At 43.7% G+C, this 15,245-nt stretch overlaps 2 protein-coding genes across 2 annotated transcripts; both read left to right on the top strand.

The window, feature by feature from the left end:
• The first annotated feature begins 1,691 nt into the window (after positions 1-1,691).
• Positions 1,692-10,207, top strand: LOC309529934 (uncharacterized protein). The gene is made up of 2 exons (XM_082218420.1): positions 1,692-2,184; positions 10,025-10,207. Exons 1-2 carry the CDS (start codon positions 2,146-2,148, stop codon positions 10,118-10,120), a joined length of 135 nt encoding a protein of 44 aa, XP_082074546.1. The 5' UTR covers positions 1,692-2,145; the 3' UTR covers positions 10,121-10,207.
• Positions 10,208-10,438: 231 nt separating this feature from the next.
• PTP4A1 (protein tyrosine phosphatase 4A1) lies at positions 10,439-14,721 on the top strand. The gene is made up of 5 exons (XM_082218403.1): positions 10,439-10,578; positions 11,566-11,658; positions 11,908-12,038; positions 12,510-12,584; positions 13,408-14,721. Exons 1-5 carry the CDS (start codon positions 10,474-10,476, stop codon positions 13,523-13,525), a joined length of 522 nt encoding a protein of 173 aa, XP_082074529.1. The 5' UTR covers positions 10,439-10,473; the 3' UTR covers positions 13,526-14,721.
• Positions 14,722-15,245: the final 524 nt, after the last annotated feature.

Raw genomic sequence — 15,245 nt, 5'->3', positions numbered from 1 at the left:
TAGCTGTCCTATTGTATAGTGCTAGAGTTACTGCTAGGATCACTTCCTTCCAATTAAAAGAAATATAAATTCCATAGAGGAAGCTAAATCAACTGTGTAAAAGTTCACCAGGAGTTAGTGCTGGTCTCCATTTCAATGCCAGTGAGCAATTTTGGAACAAGGGAAGTCATAGTAAGAATGTATTGTTGACCTGGAACAAGGGTGGAATTTTGTCTTTCAAATTTCAGCAGCGACCTGTGTGAGGCCAAAATTCAGCACATGCCCCTCCTGCCTTTCCTTCTTTTCTGCTCAATCCACTATGTCATAGTTGCAGTGCCCTGCAGCACTCCTAGATTTGGCACCCAGTGCAACCCAAAGTTTCCTGTGAAGAGGGTGTGAGCCCCATGCATCTCCCATTTTAGAATTTCAGCAATATTTCCAGACATGGGCATAGCCAGGATTTTTGTTAGGGGGAGCATAATCGATGTGATTGGTCAGTTAGCAGCTGCCCCTCTGCCCCCCCCGCTATGCTCATGCTTCCAGAAATATACTGCAGTTGAAACAAAGTTGCTACAAAGCAGTCCAGGTTGTGGATAGACCTGAAATGTTTTTCCCCTCAGGCTGCAATCCTTATAGCTCTGGTTTTGTGCATGTTAAGTTTCATGGATCTCAACAGGACTTGCTCCGAAGTGCGTTTGAGCTGCAACTCTTCTTGTACAAACCACATAGCAAGCAGCTGTTTAAGGTCACCGCTGTCAACATGGCAGTGTAAATTTACATTGCTTCAATTCAACAAAAACTTTGCAAAGTCTCGCGGGACCTTTTTAACCTCTTGACACAAGCACACAAAACCACCTTCTCAGAAGAGGACCACAATGAATCTGTTATGGTGCCACAAAACATATTTCAGGGATAACCCCAACAAATGCCTTCCTACAGACCCAGACGTCGACCCGCTGCTGCTTTCACCGTTCCCGACCACTGGCTCTGCTGCCGTGGAGCGGCGACTGACGGCAGCCGTCACCCCTAACATCTTTATGTGCGACCCAGGGATTTGCCCCCGCGGAAGGCAGTTCATGAAATGGAAACTTCTCAACCTGCAGGGAGTTTATGCCGCAGCAATACACCACACCTGTTAAACTGGTGAGGGTCTGCAACATTATCTCTGAGCAGGTGGGGCGTGTGTGCGCGCGCGCGCGCTCTACTGCAACGCTGAGGTGGTTTCTCTTCTCAAAGGGACTCAATACAGTCAGAAGCACCCGCCTCTCAAGGCAGCCGCTTATCCGAAGAATTCCGGCTCCGGCCTTTCAAAGGCAAACAGCGCAAGGGAGGCTCGCAGCGAGGACACCAATCAGGGCCGGCGCTTGCCTCGCTCCGCCCTTCTGCTGGCGCCACCTCCCCGCCCGCGGCCACCGCTTGCTTGCTTGTTCGCAGGCCGACTTTCTACCAAACCGGTTCTCACCGGCTCCCTCCGCCTTTAGCCTCTTCCTTTTCCCCGCCCTTTCCCACTCCTCCTCCCCCTCCCTTCTAAATCCCCGCCCACCGCCACACGCCTGACCGTGGCCGCGCGCGCGCCCTTCCGACGCCTCCGATTGGCCGGGCGCCGCCGCTCGCGGGAGGCGTTTGTGACGCGGCAAAGCTTCCGAGCTCCCCCCCCCCTGCTTTTCGTAAAGGCAACGGGTTAGAGGGTTGGAGAGGAACGGGGCGGGGCGTCGCATGACACGCGCGCGCCGGAGAGCGGGGCGGCGCTTAAAGACAGCTCCGCCCACTCCAGCCTCCCCGCTTTTCTGCTTGCCTTGCGCAGAAGAGTGCGCGAGCAGAGGCCCCGCCGCAGCTCCTCCCCGAGCCCCTCCCACGCCCTGCCGCTTTTCCTTTCTGCCGTCAGAGCCGCGTTAGCAACGCCGCCGCCGCCGCTACCAGAAGCACCAGCAGCGAGAGCAAGAGGAGCTCCTCCTCCTCCTCCTCGTGTCCGCGCGCGCGCCCCCCTCTTCGGTCTCTCCCCCCCCCCTTCTCTCTCTCTTTCTCTCCCCCTCCGGCTCCTCCTCCGCCCTGCATGGTCCATCGCCGCCGCCCTGCTCCGGCACCACCACCTCCGCGGCCGCCTCCGCTTCCCTCAGGCTCAGCTCCTCCTGCCCTCGGCGGTGGCGCCCTCAGCACCCAGGCTGTATGATCAGGCTACAGTCTTCAATGAGTAACCATATTCCTGTGAGTAACGGGCGACCCTCTCGCCGCCTCTAATCACCGTTTTCCCCCTCTCCCCCCCCCTTCTCTCTTTCTCTCCCTCCATGTTCGTTTCTTTGTTCCTTGGGCCCCGACGGCGTTTCCATCAGGCGGGCGGGCATGTCGTGGAAGCGCCCCCCCCTTCCCAGCTGAGGCGCCGTCCTCTCAGGCGAGGCGGCGGCGGCACACAAAGCCTCCATTCTCTTCTAGAAAAGGGAGGACGACGCCGCTCCCTCAACCTGTTCTTCTTTCTCTGGGCTCCTTTCCCCATGTCGCTGTGAAAGCGGCGGCGGCAGATGGCCGCGTCCTGACTCGACTGGGCCATGGAGGGGAGGCATAGAGTGAGAGAAGAGGGCTTCGACGCCCTTTCCGAAGGAGGCGTCTGGGCGGGAGGCGGCGGCGGCGTCGCCACTGTCTGGAAGGGGTGGGGTGGGGGGAGAAGTAGCCGCGCGGATGGAGGGAGCGAAGCAGCAGCAACAAGCATCTCCTTGATGTTTGCGGTCGGGGGGGGGAGGGGGTCGGTTAGCCTGCAAGCCCCACCGCCATGCTGCATGGGGTGGGGGTTTACATGGCCCTGCCGCGCGCGCCACGTGCCCCCCGCTTCCTTTCAATCCGTGCCCGGCCCATCGGGGGTTGTCTCTGCGGCGTGTCTCTCGACCTTTAAACCCCGTCGCGACGACGTGTCGTTTGCCCGATGCCCCCCTTTTTTTACGCCGGGTGGCGCCGCGCTGCTTTTTTGGGGGGGGGGTCACCGGGCCGTGTGTATCCCCTGAAAGCCCCCGCCAGTTGGGAGGCGAAGGATGCAAGCAAGGGAACAGAGCAAGGATTGCCGGTGGCGTGTGGGGGGAGAAACACACACACGTACGTTGGTGAAATCGTGCGTGTTTAAAATAGGGGAACGAGTGTATTCAATCGCAAACGCCAGCCTCAACAATTCGGATTCCGCCTCCGCTTGTCTTAAAGCGGGTTCAGAAGGGACGCCGCGTGCAGAAAGATTTGGGGCAGTTCTTATTGAGTACAGTAGTCATTAGCCGCCTCTTCCCATACTCTGGGTGACTGCATCTCCGTTAGAAAAGGCCAGTCCGCCCTTGGTGCCTACCTCTGCCCAAGAGATGCACCCGATCCTAGGCAGCGCGAATGAAGCACGCCAGATTCTCTCCCCCCCCCACCCGAATTGTATCAATGGGCTTCGCTGTGAGTCGTGACTCCGGGAAAGGAAGCGGGGGCGTTTCTCTCCGCCCCTTGCTGCGTGGCTCGGTTCGTTGAGGTGAGGAAAGGAAACAAGTCGAGACATGTCCCGGCCGCTACCTGGCCACGGCGGGGCTATTGCGCTTCCGAGTGTGACTCACCACTGGGGCGTGCGGGGAGGGGGTGAAGGGAGAGTGGAGAGGACATCTGGCGGGGCCGGGTCAGCGTGGCTTTCCCGTCTCTGCTGTCTGCATGCAGATGACGAGCACGCTGCTTCCCGCTCCCGCTGCAGTCACGCCGGAAGAAGGGGGAACCGCGAAAAAGACGCGATCGGGGCAAAAAGATTTTTTTTGCCAGGTTTCTTGCGCAGTCGGTTGCTAGGGTGGGAAGAGAGCGACAGTCTGGAACACGACCTCGTGTCTGCTTTGCTAGGGAGACCCTGTCACTTGGGCTGAGGAAGCATGTACTTGTGTGTCATGTGAGAAGCATATTAAGTGTCAAGAAAGGAGATGTGGTTTATAGGTTTTGAGTTAACAAGGCAGTCAATCTTTCAGCTGAGTCACAGGATTGTATTTACTGTAATTTGGAACATCCTGGTAAGTTTGTTTATATGAGGCCATGATGTGCTGTAAGTCTAAGAGGACTTCAACACCCAATTTATGAAGGTATCTCCCCCCAAAAAATCAAGTTAATTTCTAAACACTTGGGGAATGGTTGGTTTGCATATTTTTCAAAGTAATTTCTAAAGTCAATAACCAATAAATTTTTGAATTCCAGTAGTTAAGATGTCCACATTCCTCGATTTTTTTTGAGACTCCATACAAATGCTTTGGCTACTTAAGAAAAATTGTAAAAGCTATAATTGGCTAAAGGCAGTGATAATGATATTTTTTTCATGGAACAGGGTGTGCCATAATCAATCCAGATTCATTTTGTAAGCAGAAATTAGAACCTGATCAAAATCAGTGGGGATTTGTAAAGACACATTGAACAGTTCTTAAATCTAAAATCCTTTGAGTCTGGAGGAGTTTCTACTGCTGGCTGTCTTTTGCTGTAGCCTGAATTTTTAACTGGAGGAGGCAATTATTCATGTATCATGAAATGGCTACCATGCCTGCTCACTGATTCAGGCACCTGCCCCATCCCAATTCCAGAGCTTCCACCTCCTCAGAAGTTCCTTCTGTTATTCCTCCTTCTTGTCATTTGTCACTTTTCCCATTTCATCTACTTCTTGCACCTTCCCACACACTTCTAATCAAGCTACTTTTATGCAGTTCTCAGGGCAGCATTCTAATCTTGGTTTCTTCCTATGGTTCTAGGCAGTTTCCAATGGCTTTCCAGCCAAGTCATGCTCTACAGCTCACTTGCTTGTCCTGATGCTTTGAGTGTGGTTGCTAGTGTAGGATGTGTGGAGGAAACGGGAAGAACCTAAAGTGGCTGTGTTCAATAAATGCATATGCTATTTAGTTTGAAAGACTTTAGGACTCTTCGCAACATGGCAGAAGCTTTTTTACCTTCAAAAATCTGCACGAAGCCCAAAGTTGTCATTTGTCAAAATAAAATAGCAACTTTAGTTTCAGTAGGACTTGGAGCAGACCTGTTTGTAACAGATTCCCTGTTGCAATAATACTTGGAACATGTAGTTCAGATAGGCAAATACTATGCAGAGTAGGCACATATGAAATTACTAATTAAGCCACAACATATCCCTCTGTTTCAGTGACAACTGTTTGTAGTGGTCAGTTTGCTTGTCAGAGACAACCACTATTAATTTACAACTGTGGGCTGAAACTATGTAATAAACAGTTCTTAAAGTGCAATAACTTGATACACAGTGGAGCTTACCTGTGCGACCCTTAGTTCTGACAGTTCCCCAGTCATCCAGATCAGATTAATTTGTCTTGAAAAGAGAGCATCTTGTGCAAAGAGGAATGAACTAGTACTAAGTTTAAAATGTGTTGACTATAATAAGTGAACTCTCAGATTACAGGATAAATAGATAAATTTTGCTGTGGTCAAATTTCTATTTTAGCTTCATAGCCTTCAATTTCTTCTCTCCTTTTCTTTGTCTTCTATTGCTACAGTGTTCCTTTAAAAGTTGTTCAGTTAGGTTTATGTGCTGTCCTTTTATCTTAACTGTACATTTAAGAAGTTCTTGTATTTAAAAGTACTGGGTTGTCTCCAGGGCTGTCTTTCCATGAACAGAAGGTTCTGGTGATTTAAATGATTTAACCCTTGCTCTTCTTCAGTACTCCTCACCACCTAAAGCCACACACACACACACACACACACACACACACCACCTCTGGAGTAGATTGGGACAGGAACTCCAGAGGAAAGAGGAGGATCATCAGCAAGAAGCACCACTTTCACCATTGCATTTAAGGGGCAGGAGTTTATGTTGAATCAAAGCCACCAGTGAACAGAAGGACTGTATTGGCTACAATGAGGTTCCTTCTGTGGAGGTTCTCATACTGTTCCAAAAGATCCTCCTACTCTCGAGAGCATATTTGGGGAGTAGGCAAAAAATGCATTGCTCCCACACTTCAGTGTGCAGAACTCTGCCCTGGGGGGTCTCTGGATCCCACCATTATCGTTAATTGTTATGTTCAGTATTATATGAACTGGCTGTTTTATATTGCTTACAGTGTGCAATCATAACATTGCCCAGAGAGCCATTGTAATGAGCAATAAATAAAATCTTGAACAAGAGGCATACACATAGAAGACAGGCATGGATGCAATTAAAAAACAGCATCTTGGGACCATTCCTTCCTATACCTGAGAATGGGGGAATGCTTCCTGCAGTTTTTCTGAACACTATTTTAAACAAATCTTTCTGATTAGGAATCTCCTTTCTTGTTCATTAAGTCTTTAATCTAACTGGTGAACCTAAACATTGCAGGCCAGTGAGCATTTCAGGATGGGAGAGAATGTCAGTTCTAAGATCATTTGTCAACAGACAAATGCAACAACTTTTGGTGTTTCACAATTGCTGTGATTCCAAGGAGTGTATATGTCTTATCTGAGTCAGTTTGTTCCTTGGAAAAAATATGTAAGTAGCAAGATGTTCAAATTAAAACACAGAAGCAGACTGTACTAGTTCTAGATCCACACCCCATATCAGAACATAAAGTTTTCAAGCACACAGTACGTTAAAGTGTATAAATTTTGCTCTGTGAGTTGAGAATTGCCTGTAGATGGCATTACCAGAGAAGACAAAATTTGATCTCTTGGATTAACTGATTAATATGAGTATCTTAAGTGGAATGATTCCTTCTTTCTGTGTCTCTCTGTATAGTCAAAAGCCAAGAATGTGGTTTGGATGGTGTTAGATGATGGGCAGCTCATGTGCAGATTATTTACTCTTCTGTTGTAGAAATATCTCAGGCTTAACAGTATTTTTAAAAATGTAGTGTCTTTTGTTTCTACGTACAATGCACAGTGTTTGAGAAGTTTCATGATATATGGAAACTTACCATTCTTGAGTTTCATCAAAATAAAGTTGGCATACTGATGAGAATTCAATGCTGCTCTTGGGTTTGTTACTATAACCATGACAACTCAGCTGCCTTGGCCTGAAAAAGAGTTATCTTTAAGAGCATCTGTGGGTGCAGCTGTTTGGGGGCAGCTAAATATTTATTTGGTGTTGGCTGATAGTAAATTCTTTATCTGCGCTCCCTTTACCCCGCCTCCTTTCAGATAAGCCCTACCTTGTGGCTCAGAATTGACATGGTAGTATTATAGGGTAGTTCTTGTTCTGGCAAAAATAAGTAAATGGAGGCGTTGGTGTCTTATTACAACTGTTTTATTAAATGGGTGTGTGGGGGAAATAATCACACTTCATGAATAAGATACAGTTTGAAAATAAGCAGTCTAAATCATCCTTCCCCAATACAGTGCCCTACAGATGTTGCTGGAGTATAACTTGCATAGGCTCCTACCAGCATGTTCAAGGATGTTATAGTTCAACAACCTCTTAAGAGCACCAGGTTAAGGAAGCTACTATATATTTGTTGAACAATTTTGATTCATAATTTCAGCTGTGGTAGTATGGTAGAAAAGTAGCACAAACCTATCTTGTCCTCATAACGAACTCGAGAGGCATATTTGGCTCAGAGTTTATTGGCTGACTGAAGATTAGCTTTTTAGTAAATTGTGAGTTAGGATCATAGTTGGTTTTGGTTTAAAGTCCATTGTCCACTATCACATTGATTGTAATTGTGTAGAGACTGCAGGATTTACCTGCATGATGTTACAGCTATGCCACTCTGGTTGAATGTATTCACTAATGCTGTTACATGGCCTTTCCTCAGTAATAATTGCACTGGCCCTGTGTAAACTGTAAAATGGCCATTCCATTTCTTTTCTCCATAGCTCTTTGATCTACCAGTCCTAATTGATTCTCATCTAGTGATTTCAACTTCAAATGCCCCCTGCTTGCCATCCTCTTCCTTGTATCTATAGAATCCAGATCACATCTGGTTTATCATTTTTAATGTTAAATTACCAACAAGCAATGGGTATGTATTCAAACTTTGGCTGAATAAGCCCCTCCCCTAAACTTGCCAGACCTTTGTTCTTACACTTCAGCTGCGGCATTTGGCAGGACTCCTTGTATTTAAACTGAGTTTGCACCCATTCACAGATGGTGCATACGGTATATGCAACAATGTGTATGCTTGAACCACCTCACAAGCAATCTTACCTTCTACAGCTCATATGCCATACGGGTATCCCCCCATTCTCCCCACAAAGCAAGGCGGAGAATTTTAAAGTTCTCTGCCTTTCTTACATGAGTCTGGGAGGTTTTTTGCAAGTTCTTGTGTTTTAATTTTTGTGATTTCAACTGAATGGCCTGCAACCATGTAAAGTTTAAATTGTGTATGTTGTGAGTGACCTGTATAGCTTATAATTCTTTAGGTGCATGTGTTAATAGAACTTGCTTAATTTAGTCAAGCTTTAAAACTTCTGTAAAAACTTACATGAAGCAATCAGATTACCGTATTTTTCCATGTATAACACCTGCCCCCTGTGTATAAGACATCCCCTATTTTTGGGGACTCAAAATTAAGAAAAGGGGGTGGGGGATAGGTTTCCCCCTCTAAAATAATGTTTTAAAAGGGGGTTGTCTTATACACAGGTGTCATCTTCCCCTATTTTCATAAATTTGAGTCCCCAAAAGTAGGGGCTGTGTTATACACTGAAAAATTCGGTAATTCTCCCAGTAATGAACATTGCTTTAGTAAAACTGCTTTCCTCATCTTGAACGAGGAGGCTACTTGGAATTTGCCATTTACTGGCTTAACTGCCAGTGCCCATGAAACCCCCTGAGTGGGAAGAGTTGTATCATGAACAGTGTTATAATCACACCGAAATTCCTGTAGGTGGCTTGCTTCAAAGCATGAAAGCATGATTTTGATAAGCCCTTTAAGACCCATAGGCAGGACCCCGAAGAGAGGGTTCTCATTAGTAGATTCACCATCTAGTGCTTTTCTTGCAATTAAATATGTATTATTTAAGTGTCCTCCTTCAGCATCCAAACTCTTGATACAAGCTGCTGATTCCCAACCTAAGTAAATTGAGTTCATTGGCATTTTCCCTCTATTAAGCACTTCATCATTTTAATAACTGGCTTCTGAATTAAGTTCGAGTCAGGTTTAATGCTGGTTTTACTTAGAAAAGTAGGCTGCATGTCACATTCCAGTTTGGATTTTGTTTTGTTTTTAAACATTAGTACCACTCTTACAAATAATATTTCATGGGATGGTCATCCATCCTGTTTCACTCACCTCCTCCCTTCTCTGAAAACGCGGTAAATGCTATACACCAGCTGCCTTCTCCCATGCAAAGGAACTGTAAAGGATTGCTCCTGTCTTAAATAGCCAGTGTAATGCTCACCTGGGGCTACGGTGACCAGAGTTCAGGTCTCTGGTTATCTGTGGGGTTGTGGGTTACCATAGGGCTAAATGGATGACCATACACCTTATTCACAGGATTGTTAATAAATCATAAAACACCACAAATGTTGCCTCCAAGTCATTTAGAATTTGTGTAATGTATACATGTTGTAATAAACAGGGTTTCATTTGGGAGGCCATGTGACAGGCATCTTTAGATCTCTACACTCTTTAAGTTTGGAAGGAAAAATTCCTGCACCTTCTGCAGAATGGAAAGTGATCCAGAACAAAGGTCTGTTCTTGATACTAATCACTTGAGTTTACCACCTCTTGGGAGACAGAGAGAGAGAGCTGTCAGTCTTCCTGAATGCTGTTTTTAAATTAACCTGAGGAATTGCAAGGATGATCAAAATATCTGCAATACAGTAAAGTAGGTTTTCTTATTTTAGAAGAAACGAGTTTGTCTAAATCAGACATAGGCAAACCCCAGCCCTCCAGATGTCTGGGACTACAATTCCCATCATCCCTGACCACTGGTCCTGTTAGCTAGGGATGGTGGTAATTGTAGTCCCAAACATCTGGAGGGCCGTACTTTGCCTACGCCTGGTCTAAATTAAGGACATTCTCAATATTGGTGGTTCATTCCTTAATGTTACCTTTACCCAAGAATAAGCTATTTGTAAAGATACCTGCTCAGTCACTGACAAATGTGCTCTTCTTTTTTTCTCTCTTTGCAGCAGTTCTGTGGTGTTCTTGGTCACACATTTATGGAGTTTCTGAAGGGCAGTGGGGACTACTGCCAGGCACAGCACGGCCTCTATGCAGACAAGTGAACTATAGAAATTGATTACTACTCCACCAAGAAGCCCCCTTAAGAGTGGTTACCAGAATAAGACGTGTTGAGTTGAAATTGGCAGAGCATTTTACAAAGGAGTTCAGACCTGGATGGGGTAGCCTTGCTGCACTGCCTTTCTCTTTGCCTCAGTATTACAGGATTGAAGAATTGCTGCTTCTTGTTTAGGAGGTTCATTTCATTTCCCATTGCTCCCAACTTCATGCTTGTCAGCACGGGAAACTTCAAGTGGCTTTTAGTGGAGTAGACTTCGGTTTCTCCCAATCAATTCTGCTAGGTTTTTTGTTTTTTAAAAATAGTTTTGGTCTTGTTGGACGTTTTAACTAAATTAACATGGCCCGAATGAACCGCCCAGCTCCTGTGGAAATCACTTACAAGAATATGAGATTCCTTATCACTCACAATCCAACCAATGCAACCTTAAACAAGTTCATAGAGGTAAGGGTTCTTGAGTGGGAGGCTTATATTAATTTTTGTAATGTTGAAAAGTTTGCTATAACAGTATTACTGGAATTTGCCTTAGTATTGCTGAAATTTGCCTTGACTACCAACATGATGGTCTGTTAAGAGTTAATTTAACCTTATTTCTTTTACACCACCATTCAGTCATTCCCAATACAGATTTCCTTATTGCATAGTAGTTGCATGTTCAATAATTCCTCAAAACTGCATTTAGGTTTTTGCTTGTGATGACTGCAGGGGGGTGTTCAGCTTTGCTTAGTGTGGTACAATTGCACCATGCTACATGTAGGTGAAGCTCTGAGCTGGTATAGTATAGTGACTAAGAGATTGAGCTGTGAGTCAGTTTTTAGCTCAAACCTCTGCTCTCCCATGAACTCTAGATCACCATAAATATGCCCTACACATTCAAATGTCAGTATTATCTCGGATCTATCTTGCATATGAGGATGGGAGGAACTAGATTACATTACAGGATTATGATAAGGATTACAAACAGATAATGCAAATGAAGCACGTTAAACCATTGAAAGTGTTAAACTAATGTATAGGGCAGAAGAGGGCAACCAGAATGATCAAGTGGATAGAGCTCTACTTTCAGAGGTAATATGTGAATACCACTTGCTGGAAACCTCAAGAGAAGAGAGTGCTCTTGAGCTCGGCTCCTGCTTTTATGGGCATCTGGTCGGCCACTGTGAGAACATGATGTTAGACTAGATGGACCTGTGGCCTCATCCAGCAGGTGGTTCTTCTGCTCTTAAAGATATTCCTGCCCACTTGAATTGCTCTGCTATACTTCAGGTCTTTTTAGATATTTGTTAAGTAGTGCTGCTTGAAGGCGTGAAATGCAATAATTATAGGTCTTCTGAACAGCCTCTGTATTTGAAATGGTTCACAAAATTGCAATAGTCTGGGCATGAACATCAACACGGTATCATTAAGATATGTATCACTCTCTCTCCTTAGGAACTTAAGAAGTATGGAGTTACTACAGTAGTAAGAGTATGTGAAGCCACTTATGATACTGCTCCAGTAGAGAAAGAAGGCATTCAGGTTTTGGTGAGTAGCTTATTAAAAAGATAACATTAGCCATAGGATTTTTTAATTTCTATGGTGCAAGTGAGTGAACATGGAGGGGGAAATAATGCAGGTTGTGGTAATCTGGCCTTCAGATTTCTATGGATGTTTTAAAGCGAGAGAAGAAACGCAAATCAGGCAGTGATTTGCTAACTGTAATACAAATTAAGAAGTACTATTCTAGAATATGTGGAAGTTTAGGTAAGAAATTATTCACTTCATGCATTCCAGGATTGGCCCTTTGATGACGGAGCACCACCATCTATCCAGATTGTTGATGATTGGCTAAACCTCCTAAAAGTTAAATTCCGTGAAGAGCCTGGTTGTTGCATTGCTGTACACTGTGTTGCTGGTCTTGGAAGGTAAACAGAACTCCAAATGGCTATCTGCTCTGACTTCTCTACCAAACACCGATTCCATTAGCTAGTCTTACCGAGTTGGGGAATGGCTTGTAGCAAGTTGCAGCTGTATGTGTATTATTGTCTTTTCAAATCAATGAAGCTTTGACTAATGAGAGTTTGCAGCCCATATATCTAGTGAATTAGCTCTTGAACAGAGTGTTAACAGGGAACCTGTACATTTGCACTAATCTGAGCAAGGAGATCAGTATTTGTAACAGTGAATGGCAGCTTTTGTGTTCCTCAAGCGCCAGTTTATGATGTTGGGTAATATGATACAGTTTGCATATGCAATTAATAAAATTCACTATATCCACCAGATTTTTGCAGGGCCAAAGTATAAGTGTACTATGAAATAGTTGTTTGGGTCTACAAAATGGGAGAAAATGACTATTGGGAAACATTCTGCAACATGTGTTCTTTCCCCTCCACCAGAGCACCTGTATTAGTTGCCCTTGCACTCATTGAATGTGGAATGAAGTATGAGGATGCAGTGCAGTTCATAAGACAGTAAGTATTAAGTATCTGCCTTGTACATACCTGCCAATGACAGTTAGGAAAATCTTGAATTCCATACTTCAGAAAGTGTTGCTTGCAGCACAAGGCCTAAACATCTGGCTATTTTTAATACTTCCTTTAGCCCCTCTTCCACTGAATGAATGCTGTGTCCCTGCGAATCGGCCAGTGCCAGGAGAGATTTTAAAGTCCTAGTCTAATAGTGGATTGTACAAGAGAAGGCAAAAAGAAGAAATGCGAAGGCTGAAGCTACAGTAGAAGTGGAATTGTAGGTGTGACTTGTACATCTGTATGTATCTCTATAACAAATTAGTGAACAGCTGAAAAAAACAGTAAAACGAAGCCATTAAAGGCAAGAGAAGTTAACATAAATAACAAAACATAGCTCTACACACACACCCCATTTAAAAATAGTTCAAAGAGTCTCAGATTACCTAAATTATTTTTAAAGCCTGAGTGAAGTATTTATCTGGTGCCACAGAAGATTGCAAAAATGGCAACTTGGCATGCCTCCTTGGAAAGGCTATTCCATAACTGGGTACTACGGAAAGACTCTCTCCCTGGCAGTTGCTTGGCTCACTTCATTCAGCAAGCGCAGGTCCTTGGAAGAGCATTTTTAAAGTTCAGATGTATGCCAGAAGGCAGGCTTTCAGTACAAAGTGAAAACTTGTTTTTACAATGAGGGTGGGGATTCTGTTCTTGCTAAAACTTCTAAAGAAACAAAACCTATCTTAAGCATATGATACTTGGTCACAAGTGAAGTAGTGTTACTTTCAGCACTCATAATTAACATGTTCAATATTTGAATGTTTTGTAGGAAGCGCCGTGGAGCCTTTAACAGCAAGCAGCTTCTCTACTTGGAGAAATATCGTCCGAAAATGCGACTGCGTTTTAAAGATTCAAATGGTCACCGTAACAACTGTTGTATTCAGTAAAAACCAAGCTGCCTATGTTTCTGGCTTTGGAAGTAGAAGATGAAATCTATAATTGGGCAGGTCACATGAAAAACTACATGTATGTCTTAAACCAAGTTACATGAAGCTTCTATAGGTGTAGGCCACAATGTTGGCAGGAGAGCAACTTCGTTTAGATTATGGTGATTATGATCTTTTTTAGAACATGAAATATACTTGGCCTTTCAAAATGTCTTATTAGTAATTTGTATCATTAAACTATCCTTAATCATGCATTTCAGGGGTTTTTTTTCCATCGCAGTCCCAGTAGTCAAATCTACCATGACATGTGTAGAGATTAGGTGCCAAAAGCCCAGCACACTATTTCTGTATACCACAGTGTAGTTCTTAGTAACTACAGCTATCTGGACCATTGCCCTATTAGCAGCTGTCTTCTGTTTTGTGGATAGGGCTTCATAGAATAATCTGCCTATTCACTATATTTTCTCTCTCACAATCACACTAGAATGAGTATCAGGATTTGCACACGATTAACTGTCAATTACTTCTGGTACCCTAGACTTTTGTTATTTAACCCTCTTCATTCACCTACATTCTCTGGTTAACTCATAGAAAATAATCCTTCACGCTGTACAGAAGCACACAAGTCTTTAATGTCTCCAGACAAAAAAGCCTTACAGTTAAATAAATATTGGCACTAAATGTGCAACTTAGCAGAGCGCCTGTGAAAGGATGAGAGGGGACAAATAAATATTTCTAGTAAAATGTTGCCTTTTGTCTTGTGCAGGAAGTATAGAATATGCCCTTTACTTTAGTAAATAATTTTTTAATGTAGAAATGCTTTATTGTAGCTGAACACTCTTAATCATACATTTCTGAAGATCTTGTAATTTCTTTTATTGTACTTCTTGAAAGTTGTTTACCAACTATTGCTTTGTTAGAAGTGATTTTGTTTTGTTCTTTTCTTGAGTTTCTGCCATGAATTTGGCAGACCTCTGTAATATTTTGTATGCCTTTTGACCTGCGTAACTTAATATTTGGATACTTGATAATTTGTTATGTAATTGATAAAATGGTGGTGTGTATTAATGTTAAACCATATATTTATACTGTTTTGGGAATGTGTGGTTATAGTACTGTGGGAGAAATAATTTGCCAGTGTTCACCAGCTTGTAAAATCTAGTGTGAGAGCTCATCTAAATAAACTCAAAACTGCATTGCAGTGTACCCAGAATTTTCTCTTTGGGGCAAGGGAGGGTAGGGAAGCGCTCTGATTTACAGCTTCGATGAATATATTTGAAGTGGAAATCACAGTTCAAGAAGCATATTAATTTCCCTGTGGTAAATACATGTTGGATTCTCTCTCTCTCTCTCTCTCTCTCTGTGTGTGTGTGTGTGTGTGTGGTGTAACTGAATTTGTTCTTGGTAAGTAACATGGTTCAGAAAAACATGGAAGCATTAAGTGTTTTTCAGTAAACTTGTTATATTTGTAAGATCAAATGAGATTATTATTACTTAATAATTTATATTGTTCTGCAAAGCAACACTGTATTTTTAAAAACCAGTAATTTAACTGTATATGGTACACACCATTCTCCAGAGCTCGCTGCTTGGATCATGAACGTGCAAGTAACATTTTACCATCTATTTCAGTATATCCACAGTATTTCTCCCAAGACACACAAGGCAGCAACACTATTTTATTGGGACAAATGCATTGGAAGCATCTTAATATACTGGA

This window comes from Podarcis vaucheri, assembly GCF_965113315.1.
Source record: "Podarcis vaucheri genome assembly, chromosome: 3".
Classification (NCBI taxonomy): domain Eukaryota; kingdom Metazoa; phylum Chordata; class Lepidosauria; order Squamata; family Lacertidae; genus Podarcis; species Podarcis vaucheri.
This window is presented reverse-complemented; position numbering and strand designations above follow the sequence as displayed.

Coding starts and splice junctions, on each gene's coding strand:
- PTP4A1 (XM_082218403.1), top strand. CDS start 10,474: ATGGCCCGAATGAACCGCCCAGCTCCTGTGGAAATCACTTACAAGAAT. Junction 11,659..11,907: donor AAGAAGGCATTCAGGTTTTG/GTGAGTAGCTTA, acceptor CATGCATTCCAG/GATTGGCCCTTTGATGACGG. Junction 12,585..13,407: donor GCAGTGCAGTTCATAAGACA/GTAAGTATTAAG, acceptor AATGTTTTGTAG/GAAGCGCCGTGGAGCCTTTA.
- LOC309529934 (XM_082218420.1), top strand. CDS start 2,146: ATGATCAGGCTACAGTCTTCAATGAGTAACCATATTCCT. Junction 2,185..10,024: donor CAATGAGTAACCATATTCCT/GTGAGTAACGGG, acceptor CTCTCTTTGCAG/CAGTTCTGTGGTGTTCTTGG.